At 38.8% G+C, this 16,740-nt stretch overlaps 1 protein-coding gene and 1 pseudogene across 5 annotated transcripts in view; both read left to right on the forward strand.

The window, feature by feature from the left end:
* SEC24B (SEC24 homolog B, COPII coat complex component) overlaps nucleotides 1-13,893 on the forward strand; it is a 94,215-nt gene extending 80,322 nt beyond the window's left edge. For 4 of the 5 annotated variants that reach the window (XM_060148581.1, XM_060148582.1, XM_060148583.1 and 1 more), the window contains 6 exons: nucleotides 1,233-1,408; nucleotides 2,011-2,148; nucleotides 3,393-3,497; nucleotides 4,282-4,374; nucleotides 12,642-12,745; nucleotides 12,988-13,893. In XM_060148581.1, coding sequence (XP_060004564.1) covers nucleotides 1,233-1,408; nucleotides 2,011-2,148; nucleotides 3,393-3,497; nucleotides 4,282-4,374; nucleotides 12,642-12,745; nucleotides 12,988-13,102 — 731 coding nt within the window. In that variant the 3' untranslated portion in view covers nucleotides 13,103-13,893. Of the gene's footprint in view, nucleotides 1-1,232; nucleotides 1,409-2,010; nucleotides 2,149-3,392; nucleotides 3,500-4,281; nucleotides 4,375-12,641; nucleotides 12,746-12,987 lie in introns of those variants that run through there. The other variant, XR_009540397.1, reaches the window with a different exon arrangement.
* A 617-nt stretch (nucleotides 13,894-14,510) lies between these two features.
* LOC132519125 (RNA-binding protein with serine-rich domain 1-like) lies at nucleotides 14,511-15,597 on the forward strand (annotated as a pseudogene).
* The last annotated feature ends 1,143 nt before the right edge of the window (nucleotides 15,598-16,740 follow it).

The raw sequence follows: 16,740 nt of genomic DNA on the forward strand, positions 1-16,740 counted from the left end.
TCTCAAAGGCATTATGCTAAGTGAAAGAAGCTAGACTCAAAAGACTACATACATATGATTCCATTTATATGACATTCTGGAAAAGTGAGAATTACGGGAATGAAGAATAGATAGTGATTATCAGGGTTGGTAGCAGGGGGAGGATTTCACTACAAAGGGGCAGCCACAGGGGATACTTTTAGAATGATGGATCTTGATTGTGGCAGTGATTACATGGCTATGCATTTGACCTACATATATGACACTCTGAAAAGTAAATGTGACTATATGTAAGTTTAAAAACTCCTTTGGAGAATTAGTATAACACAGTGTTTTGTTTTTAATGAATTTACCTTTTAGATGAATGTAGAGGTAAAATGAACCTTGTTATTTTCCACGTATTCCTGGAGAGAGATAAACATTATTACTCATTTTGGGAAAAAGTTTAATAACATTTACTAAGTATCCCAATATTTTAATTATCATTTTTTATCCTACATTTCAAATTAATTATACTGTAACTATTTTTCAATAATTGTTTTATTTTTAATATTTGGGCATTTGTATCTCTGTTTTACTAAAATATGTACCTGGAGGAAAGTAAGTTCCACACTGATATCTGGCTCTTCATTGTCTATATTTAGGGAACCTGTGTTTAGTTTGCCCTCTTTTTTTGTTGACCAAGGAATGCTTTGACAGAGAAGATATTAGAGGATCGTAAGGGATAATTCAGGTTGCAGAACTTGCATTGTTTATGCAGAAAAGAACGATGCTTTATACACGTGACTTCTGTTTGAGTAATGAAAAGATACCCAGAGCTTTCTCAGAAGCAGATGGATGGTACATCTTCTCTAATATCAATAGCAATTAAGTGTTTTTAGACTTAAAAAGATTAAAACAAAAAGGTCCAAAACAATCTAGATTTGTTCTGATTGTCAGATTTATTCAGATTTAGTTCCAAAATTGTCTAATGAGCAGATTTTTTTTTTTTAATGGCTGCACTGCACGGCATATACATGATCTTAGCTACCCAGCCAGAGGTTGAACCCACACCCCCTGCAGTGGAAGGCTTAACCACTGGACTGCTGGGGAAGTGCCCAGATGCTTTTAAATTGAGGGAGCAAGTGAAATGTATTTTTCTAACCTAAAAATGGAATTTTTGTTGCTTTCTTAAATATTGCATGTAAATTGTATCTCATAGTATTCATTGGCATCTAATGATTAAATTCTTTTTCATTTTGGTTGCTTTATAGCTGTGGATCGATCAATTTCATCAAGTCTATCAGATGCAAGAGATGCCTTAGTGAACGCTGTGGTGGATTCATTATCTGCATACGGCTCAACTGTCTCAAATTTACAGCACTCTGGGTTGATAGCACCCAGCTCCCTCAAGTTGTTTCCTCTCTATGTTTTGGCCCTTCTCAAGCAGGTAGTTCTCTATATACTGTTAGATTTAATAAAGTCTTTTGAAATTCTTGATACATACGTGAAAAATGAAACCTAGGTTTTCTGAGGGATTTTAAATATTTGATTAGCCAATTATACAGCTTAGCATTGGAAAAGTTTTGAACAGGAAAAGGTGAGTGGGAAATGATGGTATACAAATACATGATGAGTCTCATACAGCCATATGCTCTCAGTCTAACGTGTGGGAGCAGCTTGAATAATGGTGTGCGTATAGCGCACTCGTAGTGTGTGCTCCTGGAAAGAGACTTGACTGTTCATGGAACATCTTCCCAAGTCTTAGGCACCACAATAGGTGTTATATATACATCATCTTATTTAATCCTTACAGCAGCCTAGAGAGGTGAGTAGTATTTTCCCTGTTTTTCTTATGATGACAGTATAGCTTTGAGAAGCTGAGTTACTTGCTCACATACCTACCTATTGAATGTCAGAGCTGAAAATTGAATCCAGGCCTGTCTGCTTTGAAGGCTGCGCTTTTTCCATGACTGACGGTATATATTTGTTTTAATATTTGTCCACTATATTTATGTTTTACTGAAAAATGTGTATCGTTTTTCCATGTAGAAAGCATTTAGAACTGGTACAAGCACACGCCTGGATGATCGTGTATATGCCATGTGTCAGATAAAGTGTCAGCCACTTGTTCATCTAATGAAAATGATTCATCCCAACCTATACAGGATAGACAGACTGACAGATGAGGTATGATTTTTTTTTCAATGTGTTTGAAACTTTTTAATTTAAATTTATTTGGGTGTCTTGATTCTACAGCTAAGGTAGTAATGTATTATTAACAATTTCTTCCATCTGTTTTTCCCCTGTGGTAATAATACATTAAATAAGGACACTAACTATGGATTTGATTGGACAATATGACTGTTAGATACTGTCATAGTTACAGAGTTTTCAAAAATAGTTTCATATGGGAAGTAATTCACCTTGTGGGTTTGCTTACATTTACTGCATAGGTATGCTGTAGAGTGGGCAGTTCCATCTATATTTTGAAGATATTGACTGTTTCTGATGTGATCGGAGTGAAACTTTGATTATATTATTGTAAACCAAATCTGGTATCCAACAGTATTTTTTTTTTTTTTTTTTTTTTTTTTTTTTTTTGCGGTATGCGGGCCTCTCACTGTTGTGGCCTCTCCCGCTGCGGAGCACAGGCTCCGGACGCGCAGGCCCAGCGGCCATGGCTCACGGGCCCAGCCGCTCCGCGGCATGTGGGATCCTCCCGGACCGGGACACGAACCCGTGTCCCCTGCATTGGCAGGCGGGCTCTCAACCACTGCGCCACCAGGGAAGCCCCAACAGTATTTTTAATATGCAAATATGTAATGTCATTTTTCTTCCTTGTGTTAAAATTCTGCTATTTGGAATCATCTCTGTATTTTGTTACTAGAGGAATGTAAAAAAGTCCTTTGCAGCAGATTTAGTAGTCATACTTTTAACATATCCTGATCCCAGAAGGGAAGGAAATGGACAGGTCATTTTACATATTCATGTTTTTATCTTTTAAATTTGAATACCTTCAAGAGTCTTTTAATTTAAATACATCTGAGCACCTTGATTCTACAGCCAAGGTGGTAATGTATTATCAATATAGTTGGCCCTTGAACAACGAGGCAGTTAGGGGCACCAACCCCTGTGCAATTGAAAATCTGTGTTTAACTTTATAGTCAGTCCTCTGTGTCCTCTGTTCTGTATTCAACCAACTGCAGATCATGTAGTACTGTAGTATTTATTTACTTATTGAAAAGAACTGCATATAGGTGGACCCATGTAGTTCACACCCATGTTGTTCAAAGGTCAACTGTAATTTTTTGCATCCTACAAAATTCTCAAGTGTCATTTTTCAGTACTTCATAAAGAGCTAGTGGCAGTTAGCTTCCAGCCTGTAATAATAGTAATGTAAGTACATTCACATTCCATCTTTTTCTTTTCAGGGTGCAATACACGTTAATGACAGGGTGGTACCTCAGCCACCTCTTCAAAAATTGTCTGCAGAGAAACTAACACGAGATGGTGCTTTCCTTATGGACTGTGGCTCTGTAAGCACCCACTACTGACAAAAGCTTAACACTTCCAGCTGGCAAAAGGAGAAACACTTACAGGGTCCAGCTCTGTTATCACAGATCAGGCAATGAAAGGTGGATTAGGAACTCAAAGGCAGTAAATTGGTAACTGGCACAGGTGGTCAATTTATTTAAGAGGAGTAAAGAGATAAATTCCTGTCTTCAACGATTTTACCATCAAGAATCATAAAATTCAAAGGGACCTTAAGAATTTATCTAGTTTAACTTGATCCATTGTCTGAAATGCCATGAATAATTAGGAGTTCAGGAGAGATCATTGGACAGGGTGGTGGTGAAGGGTGTCAGAATGGGCAAGATGGCTTCATAAATGATTCCTTGTGAGCAGGAAAGGGATTCTGATAGCCACAGTACGGGGTGGGGCAGGAATAGGGTAGGGGTGGGAGGCATTAGTTAAAGTACAGAGACAGTAATTGAAATGATGGAACTAGTGGGTAGGAAATAGAGAAGTCAGTTATCCTGGTTGAAGCATTACATTCGTGTTGGGAAAAAGGTAAGGAAAGCAGTAAAATATATTTTATGAGAAGCCTTGACATTTAAGCAGAGAAGATATGAACCACTCTAGATTCCTGAATGTAGATTCCAAATGTGTCAGTTACAGGTTTCCTTTTTTACTTTCATGTTTGTTCGTACTTGATTTGAGTTCGTATACTTTGCCTCTTTTATGCTTGATAATTTTGAGAAAAGTAGCTATACTGGGTTTCTGATTAGGGAGTTTTAATAATTTTGTTGTTATTTTTAGGTTTTTTACATTTGGGTTGGAAAAAGCTGTGACAGTAACTTTATAGAGGATGTGCTCGGGTATCCGAATTTTGCATCAATACCACAGAAAATGGTCAGTGGATTTTGTGTACTTGTTTAAAATTTTTTTTGTGAGATAAAATTCCCATGAGTCACATTTTAACCATTTTAAAGTGTACAGTGCATTAGTTTTTAGTATATTCACAATGTTTACAACCACTTCCAGTATCTAATTTCAGAGCATTCACCTCAAAGAGAAACCTATATCCCCCAGTTATTCCTTTCTTTTTTTTTTAATTTTTGAATTTTATTTTATTTATTTTTTTATACAGCAGGTTCTTATTAGTCATCAATTTTATACACATCAGTGTATAAATGTCAATCCCAATCGCCCAATTCATACCACCACCACCACCACCATCCCCCCACCGCTTCCCTGCTTGGTGTCCATACGATTGTTCTCTACATCCGTGTCTCAACTTCTGCCCTGCAAACCGGTTCAGCTGTACCATTTTTCTAGATTCCACCTACATGCGTTAATATACGATATTTGTTTTTCTCTTTCTGACTTACTTCACTCTGTATGACGGTCTCTCGGTCCATCCATGTCTCTACAAATGACCCAATTTCGTTCCTTCTTATGGCTAATATTCCATGGTATATATGTACCACATCTTTATCCATTCGTCTGTCAATGGGAATTTAGGTTTCTTCCATAACCTGGCTATTGTAAATAGTGCTGCAATGAACATTGGAGTGCATGTGTCTTTTTGAATTATGGTTTTCTCTGGGTATATGCCCAGTAGTGGGATTGCTGAAGCATATGGTAATTCTATTTTTAGTTCTTTAAGGAACCTCCATACTGTTCTCCATAGTGGCTGGCTGTATCAATTTACATTCCCACCGACAGTGCAAGAGGGTTCCCTTTTCTCCACACCCTCTCCAGTATTTGTTGTTTGTAGATTTTCTGAAGATGCCCATTCTGACTGGTGTGAGGTGATACCTCATTGTAGTTTTGATTTGCATTTCTCTAATAATTAGTGAACTTGAGCAGCATTTCACGTGCTTCTTGGCCATCTCTATGTCTTCTTTGGAGAAATGTCTGTTTAGGTCTTCTGCCCATTTTTGGATTAGGTTGTTTGTTTTTTTAATATTGAGCTACATGAGCTGTTTATATATTTTGGGGATTAATCCTTTGTCTGTTGATTCACTTGCAAATATTTTCTCCTATTCTGAGGGTAGTCTTTTCACCTTGTTTATGGTTTCCTTTGCTGTGCAAAAGCTTTGAAGTTTCATTAGGTCCCATTTGTTTATTTTTGTTTTTATTTTCATTACTCTAAGAGGTGGATCAAAAAAGATCTTGCAGTGATTTATGTCAAAGAGTGTTCTTCCTATGTTTTCCACTAAGAGTTTTATAGTGTCCGGTCTTACATCTAAGTCTCTAATCCATTTTGAGTTTATTTTTGTGTATGGTGTTAGGGAGTGTTTTAATTTCATTCTTTTACATGTAGCTGTTCAGTTTTCCCAGCACCACTAATTGAAGAGCCTGTCTTTTCTCCATTGTATATCCTTGCCTCCTTGTCATAGATTAGTTGTCCATAGGAGCGTGGGTTTCTCTCTGGGCTTTCTATCTTGTTCCATTGATCTGTGTTTCTTTTTTTGTGCCAGTACCATATTGTCTTGATTACTGTAGCTTTGTAGTATAGTCTGAAGTCAGGGAGTCTGATTCCTCCAGCTCCATTTTTTTCCCTCAAGACTGCTTTGGCTCTTCAGGGTCTTTTGTGTCTCCACCCAAATTTTAAGATTTTTTGTTCCAGTCCCATATAAAATACAACTGGTACTTTGATAGGGATTGCATAGATTCTGTAGATTGCTTTGGGTAGTATAGTCATTTTCACAATATTGATTCTTCCAATCCAAGAACATGGTATATCTCTCCATCTGTTGGTATCATCTTTAATTTCTTTCATCAGTGTCTTAAAGTTTTCTGCGTACAGGTCTTTTGTCTCCCTAGGTAGTTTTATTCCTAGGTATTTTATTCTTTTTGTTGCAGTGGTAAATGGGAGTGTTTCCTTAATTTCTCTTTCAGATTTTTCATCATTAGTGTATAGGAATGCAAGAGATTTCTGTGCATTAATCTTGTATCCTGCAACTTTACCAAATTCATTGATTAGCTCTAGTAGTTTTCTGGTGGCATCTTTAGGATTCTCTATGTATAGTATCATGTCATCTGCAAACAGTGACAGTTTTACTTCTTCATTTCCAATTTGTATTCCTTTTATTTCTTTTTCTTCTCTGATCACAGTGGCTAGGACTTCCAAAACTATATTGAATACTAGTAGTGAGAGTGGACATCCTTGTCTTGTTCCTGATCTTAGAGGAAATGCTTTCAGTTTTTCACCATTGAGAATGATGTTTGCTGTGGGTTTGTCGTATATGGACTTTATTATGTTGAGGTAGGTTCCCTGTCTGCCCACTTTCTGAAGAGTTTTTATCATAAATGGGTGTTGAATTGTATCGAAAGCTTTTTCTGCATATGTTGAGATGATCATATGGTTTTTATTCTTCAATTTGTTAATATGGTGTATCACATTGATTGATTTATGTGTATAGAAGAATCCTTGCATCCCTGGAATAAATCCCACTTGATCATGGTGTATGGTCCTTTTAATGTGTTGTTGGATTCTGTTTGCTAGTATTTTGTCAAGGATTTTTGCATCTATAATCATCAGTGATATTGGCCTGTAATTTTCTTTTTTTGTAGTATCTTTGTCTACTTTTGGTATCAGGGTGATGGTGGCCTCATTGAATGAGTTTGGGAGTCTTCCTTCCTATGGAATTTTTTGGAACAGTTTGAGAAGGATAGGTGTTAGCTCTTCTCTAAATGTTTGATAGAATTCACCTGTGAAGCCATCTGGTCCTGGACTTCTGTTTGTTAGAAGATTCTTAATCACAGTTTCAATTTCATTACTTGTGATTGGTGTCTTCATATTTTCTATTTCTTCCTGGTTCATTCTTGGAAGGTTATACCTTTCTAAGAATTTGTCCATTTCTTCCAGGTTGTCCATTTTATTGGCATGGAATTGCTTGTCGTAGTCTCTTAGGATGCTTTGTATTTCTGCGGTGTCTGTTGTAACTTCTCCTTTTTCATTTCTAATTTTATTGATTTGAGTCCTCTCCCTCTTTTTCTTGATGAATCTGGCTAATGGTTTATCAATTTTGTTTATCTTCTCAAAGAACCAGCTTTTAGTTTTATTGATCTTTGCTATAGTTTTCTTTGTTTCTATTTCATTTATTTCTGCTCTGATATTTATGATTTCTTTCCTTCTGCTAACTTCGGGTTTTGTTTGTTCTTCTTTCACTGGTTCCTTTAGGTGTAAGGTTAGATTGTTTATTTGACATTTTTCTTGTTTCGTGAGGTAGGCTTGTATAGCTATAAACTTCCCTCTTAGAACTGCTTTTGCTGCATCCCATAGGTTTTGGATCGTCGTGTTTTCATTGTCATTTGTCTCTAGGTATTTTTTGATTTCCTCTTTGATTTCTTCAGTGATCTCCTGGTTATTTAGTAACGTATTGTTTAGCCGCCATGTGTTTGGTTTTTTACGTTTTTTTCCCTGTAATTCACTTCTAGTCTCATAGCGTTGTGTTCAGAAAAGATGCTTCATATGATTTCAATTTTCTTAAATTTACTGTGGCTTGATGTGTAACCCAAGATGTGATCTATCCTGGAGAATGTTCCATGCACACTTGAGAAGAAAGTGTAATCTGCTCTTTTTGGATGGAATGTCCTATAAATATCAATTAAATCTATCTGGTCTGCTGTGTCATTTAAAGCTTCTGTTTCCTTATTTATTTTCATTTTGCATGATCTGTCCATTGGTGTAAGTGAGGTGTTAAAGTCCCCCACTATTATTGTGTTACTGTCAGTTTCCTATTTTATAACTGTTAGCAGTTGCCTTATGTATTGAGGTGCTCCTATGTTGGGTGCATGTATATTTATAATTGTTATATCTTCTTCTTGGATTGATCCCTTGATCATTATGTAGTGGCCTTCCTTGTCTCTTATAACATTCTTTATTTTAAAGTCTATTTTATCTGATATGAGTATTGCTACTCCAGCTTTCTTTTGATTTCCATTTGTATGGAATATCTTTTTCCATCCCCTCACTTTCAGTCTGTATGTGTCCCTAGATCTGAAGTGGGTCTCTTGTAGACAGCATATAGATGGGTCTTGTTTTTGTATCCATTCAGCAAGCCTGTGTCTTTTGGTTGGAGCATTTAATCCATTCATGTTTAAGGTAATTATCGATATGTATGTTCCTATGACCATTTTCTTAATTGTTTTAGGTTTGTTTTTGTAGGTCCTTTTCTTCTCTTGTGTTTCCCACTTAGAGAAGTTCCTTTAGCTTTTGTTGTAGAGCTTGGTTTGGTGGTGCTGAATTCTCTTAGCTTTTGCTTGTCTGTAAATCTTCTGATTTGCCCATCAAATCTGAATGAGATCCTTGCCGGGTAGAGTAATCTTGGTTGTAGTTTCTTCCTTTGCATCACTTTAAGTATATCATGCCACTTCATTCTTGCTTGTAGAGTTTGTGCTGAGAAATTGGCTGTTAACCTTATGGGAGTTCCCTTGTATGTTATTTGTTGTTTTTCCCTTGTTGCTTTCAATAATTTTTCTGTGTCTTTAATTTTTGCCAAGTTAATTACTGTGTGTCTCGGTGTGCTTCTCCTTGGGTTTATCCTGTATGGGACTCGCTGCACTTCCTGGACTTGGGTGGCTGTTTCCTTTCCCATGTTAGTGAAGTTTTCGATTATAATCTCTTCAAATATTTTCTCGGATCCTTTCTCTGTCTCTTCTCCTTCTGGGACCCTTATAATGCGAATGTTGGTGCATTTAATGTTGTCCCAGAAGTCTCTTAGGCTGTTTTCATTTCTTTTTTCTTATTCTGTTCCACAGCAGTGAATTCCACCATTCTGTCTTCCAGGTCACTTACCCGTTCTTCTGCCTCAGTTATTCTGCTATTGATTTCTTCTAGTGTAGTTTTCATTTCAGTTATTGTATTGTTCAGCTCTGTTTGTTTGTTCTTTAATTCTTCTAGGTCTTTGTTAAACATTTGTTGCATCTTCTCGATCTTTGCCTCCATTCTTTTTCTGAGGTCCTGGATCATCTTCACTATCATTATTCTGAATTCTTTTTCTGGAAGGTTGCCTATCTCCACTTCACTTAGTTGTTTTCTGGGGTTTTTTCTTGTTCCTTCATCTGGTACATAGCCCTCTGCCTTTTCATCTTGTCTGTCTTTCTGTGAATGTGGTTTTCCTTCCACAGGCTGCAAAATTGTTGTTCTTCTTGCTTCTGCTCTTTGCCTGTGGTGGATGAGGCTATCTAAGAAGCTTGTGGAAGTTTCCTGATGGGAGGGACTGGTGGATGGTAGAGCTGACTGTTGCTCTGGTGGGCAGAGCTCAGTAAAACTTTAATCCGCTTGACTGCTGATGTGTGGGGCTCGGTTCTCTCCCTGTTGGTTGTTTGGCCTGAGGCAACCCAACACTGGAGCCTACCTGGGCTCTTTGGTGGGGCTAATGGCAGACTCTGGGAGGGCTCACACCAAGGAGTACTTTCCAGAACTTCTGCTGCCAGTGTCCTTGTCCCCACGGTGAGCCACAGCCACCACCCGCCTCTTCAGGAGACCTTCCAATACTAGCAGGTAGGTCTGGTTCAGTTTCCCCTGGGGTCACTGCTCGTTCCCCTGGGTCCTGATGCGCACAGTACTTTGTGTGTGCCCTCCAAGAGTGGTGTCTGTTTCCCCCAGTCCTGTTGAAGTCCTGCAATCAAATCCCACTAGACTTCAAAGTCTGATTCTCCAGGAATTTCTCCTCCCGTTGCCAGACCCCCAGGTTGGAAAGCCTGACTTGGGGCTCAGAACCTTCACTCCAGTGGGTGGACTTCTGTAGTATAAGTGTTCTCCAGTCTGTGAGTCACCCACCCAGCAATTATGGGCTTTGATTTTATTGTGATTGCACCCCTCCTACCATCTCATTGTGGCTTCTCCTTTGTCTTTGGATGTGGGGTATCTTTTTTGGTGAGTTCCCGTGTCTTCCTGTCGATGATTGTGCAGCAGCCAGTTGTGATTCTGGTGTTCTCGCAGGAAGGAGTGAGAGCACATCCTTCTACTCCACCATCTTGGTTCCTAATCCCAGTTCTTCCTTTCTATTTTCCCTTGGCAACCACTAGTTTACTTTCTATCTCTACGGATTTGCCTGTTCTGGACAATTCATATACAGTATATGGAATCACACAATATGCAGCCTTTTTTGTTTGACTTCTTTTACTTCTCACAGTGTTTTCAAGGCTCATCCATGTTGTAGTATGTATCGGTAGTTCATTCTTTTTTATGACTAAATAATAGTCCATTGTATGAATATACCACATTCTGTTTATCCAGTAATCTGTTCATGGGCATTTGGGTTATTTCTACTCTGGGGCTATTGTGAATAGTGCTGCCATGAACAGTTCCTGTAGAAGTGTCTGTGTGAACATCTGTTTTCAAGCTTTCTTGGGTATGTAACTAGGAGTGGAATTGCCGGGTCATATGGTAAACTCTAAGTTTAACTTTTTGAGCAACTGCCAGACTGTTTTCCAACAGCTTTAACTTCTCTAATTGAAATTATTTTGCTGGTAATAAACGTAATTTCTTCAGTAGGCCTTTACTGTATGTGTGTTAATACCAAAGAAATATGATTCTGAAAGCAGTTCTCTATACTTAGTGGAAAAGGCCTACCTTATTGTAAATATATCCTTTCTCCTAAATGAATATAAAGTCAATGTGATTCTTACCAGATTTGCTGTTTGATTTATTTTTTTTAATTTGACACATTAATCCCAGAGTTCACTTCTAAGACTCAACAAATGAGGATAATAAGGAAAAGTTTGAAAAGAGAGAATACTATCAGCAACGGGGAAATCATGTGACAAACAGGTCCTGCTAAATAAAATAGTCAACTTTATGTTATAGCTGCATCTATGCACTGTGGAACTGGCACAATAAACATATCGGTGGAACAGAACAGAGTACAGAGATGGGTCTACTCCATGAAAAACAATGCGGCAAAGATTGCATTTCAAATCACTGAAAAAATGGAATATTAGAAAAGTAATACTTATCATATTAAAATGGGTAAGGCCTTTGTAAGTCAGTGGTAGAAAAGGTTAAAGAATCTGAGAGCATAAAAATAAAACATTTCTATCTGGTAAAATAGATAAAGCCAAAAGACAACCAAATCAGAAGATTATCGGTAACTCATATGACTGGAAAGGGGCTTATTTCTCTAGGATAAGAAGTTCCCTTACAAATTTTTAAGAAAAGGACACCCGCACTCCCTCAAATAAGAAAAGAAAAATGAGGAATGATTTGAACAGGTAATTCATGGGCAGAAGATATAGTAGTGGCCATATGAAACAGTGTTCAACTTCATTTGTAATTAAGAAAACAAAATAACAGCGTAGCATTTCTTTCATTTATCAGATTTCTGCCAGCTGGTAAAATTTTTTTAAATTTGATAACGGGCAGTAATGCAGAGGGAATAGGTCAACCGGCCTGTCAAATACTACTGATTGGACTCTACATTTACACAGTCTTTTGGAGGGTCATTTGACAATATCTGTTCAAATTAAAATCACACAGTGTATAAAACAGTGAATTATTTACTCCTAAGAATATATCCTATAGGTATATTCATGGAAGTATTTATATGTACACATATACTTGTAGGATTAAATAAATAATATCTATGCATCTGTTAAAAAGAATACAACCTGAAGAGAGAATAATGTGCAAAGAATAGACTTTTTAGGTATCTAAAATAGTCTTGCATATAGTGTTTAAATATATTTACACATTCACACTATTCTTTAAAATTCCTTGCCCTTAAATTTTAAGGACTAAAGAAAACATAAAATTCCCTAAGAATGCCTATTAGAATAGGGTATAATGTATAGTTGTGTATAAGTGAAATTGGAGCTTAGTGATAGCCCCCTTCTCTTGAATACTTCCTTTAGAAGAAACATGCAAAGTGTAACACAATATACGTGAAATACTAATCATTGTGTATGTTTTATTGACTTGTCTGGAAAAAAGTATAATATTCAGATAAAATGTCAGTCACATACTTATCATTAAGTGTATCGATGACTTAGAAAAACATAACCAGATGTATCGACAGTGTAAATTGCACGTGTTTGGTTGCTGCTGTTTGGGCTGGGGATCGAGTGCTGGCAGTTGGTTGGTGATAGTGGCAGTCATGATTGAGTCCTAACACTGCCTAAGTCTCTGGGAAAGGAAATAATCTCCTAATTACATTTTTTACCAGACACATCTTCCAGAGCTAGACACCCTTTCATCAGAAAGAGCTAGATCCTTTATAACCTGGCTTAGAGACAACAGACCATTAAACCCAATTCTTCACGTGGTAAAGTAAGTACTTTTGTAACTTAATTATGAAATTGTCTTATCCTGTCCAGTCTTTGTGAAATTGTTTGTCTTCAAAAGCAAATTTTAAATAATAATATCAAAATACATTCTAGTGGTAGAATGCTGTTACTTGATTAACATCCCCTATTCATTTTCAAGTTCCTATGAATTAGTAATTTTTTTGATGTATAAGTATTCTTTTTAATAGTATGCATTATAGATAAAAACCCCTTTTTCTTCTTCAGAGATGAGAGTCCTGCCAAAACAGAATTTTTTCAACATTTGATTGAAGACCGGACAGAAGCCGCATTCTCTTACTATGAATTTTTGCTTCACGTTCAGCAGCAGATTTGTAAGTGAAGTGGAATAAAATTGAATAAGAGGAAAATGGTCTATAACCTAGGTAAAGTGTAATCTGTCAGAGAAGCACATAGGAAAGTTGAAATGTAGGCATTTGTTGTTACAAGAGACAATGTGTAGCATAGCACCTGGTCTGAGGCTTTGGCAAAAGGTAAAGACGAAGAAATAACTTGACAGATTTTCTTCATCCTAAACTAATGGTAAGGATGATGCTGTTTCGCGAAGTATATTTTGAATTGGTTTCCACACATTTCCAGTAGTGCAGCAGTACAGTGCTCTGTTCATTGCAAGCCGGCAAACTTACGTAGTTATGTGGGATGATATGTCATAATGTAATATTAGATAAATTCCCTTTTCTTATAATTAATATAACATTTCTGGACTTGAACTCTGACAAGAGATGCCAAAAGGCAGTGGTACCGTGTTATTTGTTTATATGAATTACTTTTTAACAAGGAATGATTCATATTCATTAAATGAATTCAGTATTTTCCCTGTAAAAACAATAGAGTTTCAGTACATGAACTATAGAAAACAATATATATATAATGTACATAAATGTTACATTTGTAAAGAAAATGTAAAAATGTAACTACAGAATATGAATTGCTTAAACTGTGCTGCATTGTTGGATGACAACCCTTTTGGTGGCAGTTAGAGAATGAGGTTGACTAACGCATATTACGAATTGAGTCCACAAAAGAAACACAAAACTCTTTGTAATTCTGTTAAATCTTTTATGTGGATTTATTTATGATCAGCCTACTAATTAAAAATATTTTGCTTGACAATATGGCTTGGTGTTTGTGTGTTTGTGGTCGGGGAGTGTTGGTGGTATTTTTACTTATAGGATGTATTGAATTTACTGCTTGGGGAAACACAGTGATACCACATTTCACTAGGTAATATATGTGAATATGTTTTCATTAATTTGTGGACATTATCAAGTACTTATTCTGTTTGTATTCTAAAACAACACTGCTTTCAAAACACATGATTATTGACTAATCATAACCTTAATTTGTTTTTCTTGGTTAAATTAGGCATTTTTTCCTGCACACGCATAGCAAGAAAATTTTTATAACGTTGTGACTATCCTGTTGAATTGACTTTAAGATTACCATCTTGAACTTTGAGAGTGATTTTATTCTGATGGGAAAAAAAAACTCATTTACTAACAGCTTATTTACTATAAAAACTGTTCATGATCCATTAGCTTGTAAATAAAATTTTATTATAAACACTGTAAAAGTCCCATTGATGAACTTTGGAAGGAAAAAGGCTCTCGATGTGCGTGGTGAGTGATTTCTACAGGTTTGTGTTTGGTGGACCTCTTTTCTTTGGATAAAAATAAAAGTACTCTCTCGCATTCCCTGCTAGAAATGAGAGGTTAAATGACTCACCCCGGATGACGTTACTAATTAGCGGGCGAGCCAATAGTAGACGTCAGATGCTCTGCACACCCACCACCTTCTCCCAGCCGTCCCCACACCGTGCTGCATCCGGGAGGGGACTCTTGTGGGACGCGAGGATCAACCGCAGTACTCCAAGGGCAACCGAGTACTCTAATTTTACAATGCAAAGTATCGTGTTTCTGCTTTAAGAAAGATGAAATGTTTTGTCTTTGGATAGTTTGTTCCTCAGTTAATAGGTATTTATAAGTACTAATCCTTGCTAGATACTGTTCTAGGCCCAAAACACATAAAATCCCTGCTTTCACAGAGCTTACACTGCGGAGTGAGCTTGTGGAGGACTGGGGGAAAGACAGTACGTTTATATGTCGGGTGTGGTGAATGTAACGGAGAAAAAGAAAGCCAGATAAGGAATCCAGAATGCTGGTTTTAGCACGGGCTCCCGCAGCGGCTGCAGCTCCTCTTCAGCCTCGAGCCGCTCCGGAAGTTCCAGCAGCTCCCCTGGCTCTCTGAGCCCTTCTCGGCGCAGGCATGATAGCAGGCGACGTTCCCGCTCCAAATCCAAACCACCCAAAAGAGATGAAAAGGAAAGGAAACGGCGGAGCCCTTCCCCTAAACCCGCCAAAGTGCACGTTGGAAGGCTCACCAGGAATGTGACCGAGGATCACATGGAGATACTCTCCACCTACGGGAAAATTAAAATGATTGACGTGACTGTAGAAAGGATGCACCCCCATCTGTCTACAGGCTACGCATATGCGGAGTGTGAGAATCCAGATGAAGCCGCGGACGGAGGACACATCGATGGCCAGCAGATCACTGCCACCGCTGTGCTGGCCCCCTGGCCTCGGCCACCCCCCAGGCGATTCAGCCCTCCCAGGAAGGAGAGTGCCGCCACCGCCTCCCATGTGGCGCAGGCCCCCCCCCCCACGGAGGAGGAGAAGGTCGCGTCCCCCTCGGCGCAGGTCCCCCGGCCGCCGCAGCCCCAGGAGCTGCTCCAGCTTCAACTCCCGATGCGCAGGGCCACCGAAGCTCTGCCCTGTGACTTGTATTCCCGCCAACTCACTTTTGTCACTTTTCTAGACGAAGGAGGATCGGTAGGAAAGAAATCCCTTCCCTGGGCAGGCCTCGAAGGTGAAGGCAGTAATTGCCACGTTTCCCCTGGCGGCAGAGTTCCGGCTGCAGGAGCGTTGTTGGTTTGGGGCGTGCTTATAAAGACGCCCTCCAGTCTTCTGGCTAGAAAGCTTCCGCATTTCTAGTTCCTGACAGGCAGTTTAGTGGCAGAGCCCGCAGGGATGAGCAGGGGGCTCCAGGAGGTGGTACAGCCCCAGCCTGGGAGCATGTTTTCCCATTCCACAGATGACCTGGGTCCCATCTGGTGGCCTGCTCGTGCCCTAACCTGTTGGCCTGCAGGGTCCCACGGGAAAGGTGTGCTTTTACGCAGCTGCCGTTCTTGTTAGCCTGGCCGTGCTCCCCTGCATGAGTCCTTTTCTGACCTCTAGGGCCAAATACCCAAAATGGTTCTTTTCACGTGTACTCATGTCGTACACACACACACACACACACACACACACACACACACACACACACACACACACACACACACACCCATACCCATGTCTCCCTTTCTCTCTGAAACTGGTAAGTTGAGAGTCAACTCTGTCGGGTCATCACAGAACCCCCCCCCGCCCCCCGCTGCGTTGTGTTGGTATACATGGTGGTCATGCAGGTTACCTTGGCAACGTGTACATTGTTTTTTTGGCTTTTATTGTACAGTCAGTACTATACATTTTCTGTTTGGAGTTTTGTAACTTTGTAGCATTTTAGATAATATTGTGTTTGTACCTTGTTGTGTAGAGAAAAGAATTGTGTTGAATAAACCTAGGATTAGAGTGCAGCTCGAGTGTTGGGTTCACAGCCTCCTTCCTGTCCCTTGGCCCCAAAGGCAGCTTCAGTTGTGAGGTAATTAAACATGATTGTCTTAAAAGAAAAAGAATGCTGGTTTTGATAGGAACTAGGGAAGGCCATTCTGAAAAGGTGACAGTTGAGCAGAGCCCTAAAGCCATGTGGCTGTCTGGAAGAAACCATCCCGGGGGGACCTTTGCAGTGAGTGAATGTGGAAGTTAGCTTCTGATCACTCTGATTTTCCCTATAAAAGAAGCGATTGGAGTTATCAGCTGCGAAAGGGGAAAGAGTGTGAGATTCCAAGAAATAGTCACCTAGGAG

The sequence above is a fragment of the Lagenorhynchus albirostris genome, chromosome 4 (assembly GCF_949774975.1).
Source record: "Lagenorhynchus albirostris chromosome 4, mLagAlb1.1, whole genome shotgun sequence".
Classification (NCBI taxonomy): domain Eukaryota; kingdom Metazoa; phylum Chordata; class Mammalia; order Artiodactyla; family Delphinidae; genus Lagenorhynchus; species Lagenorhynchus albirostris.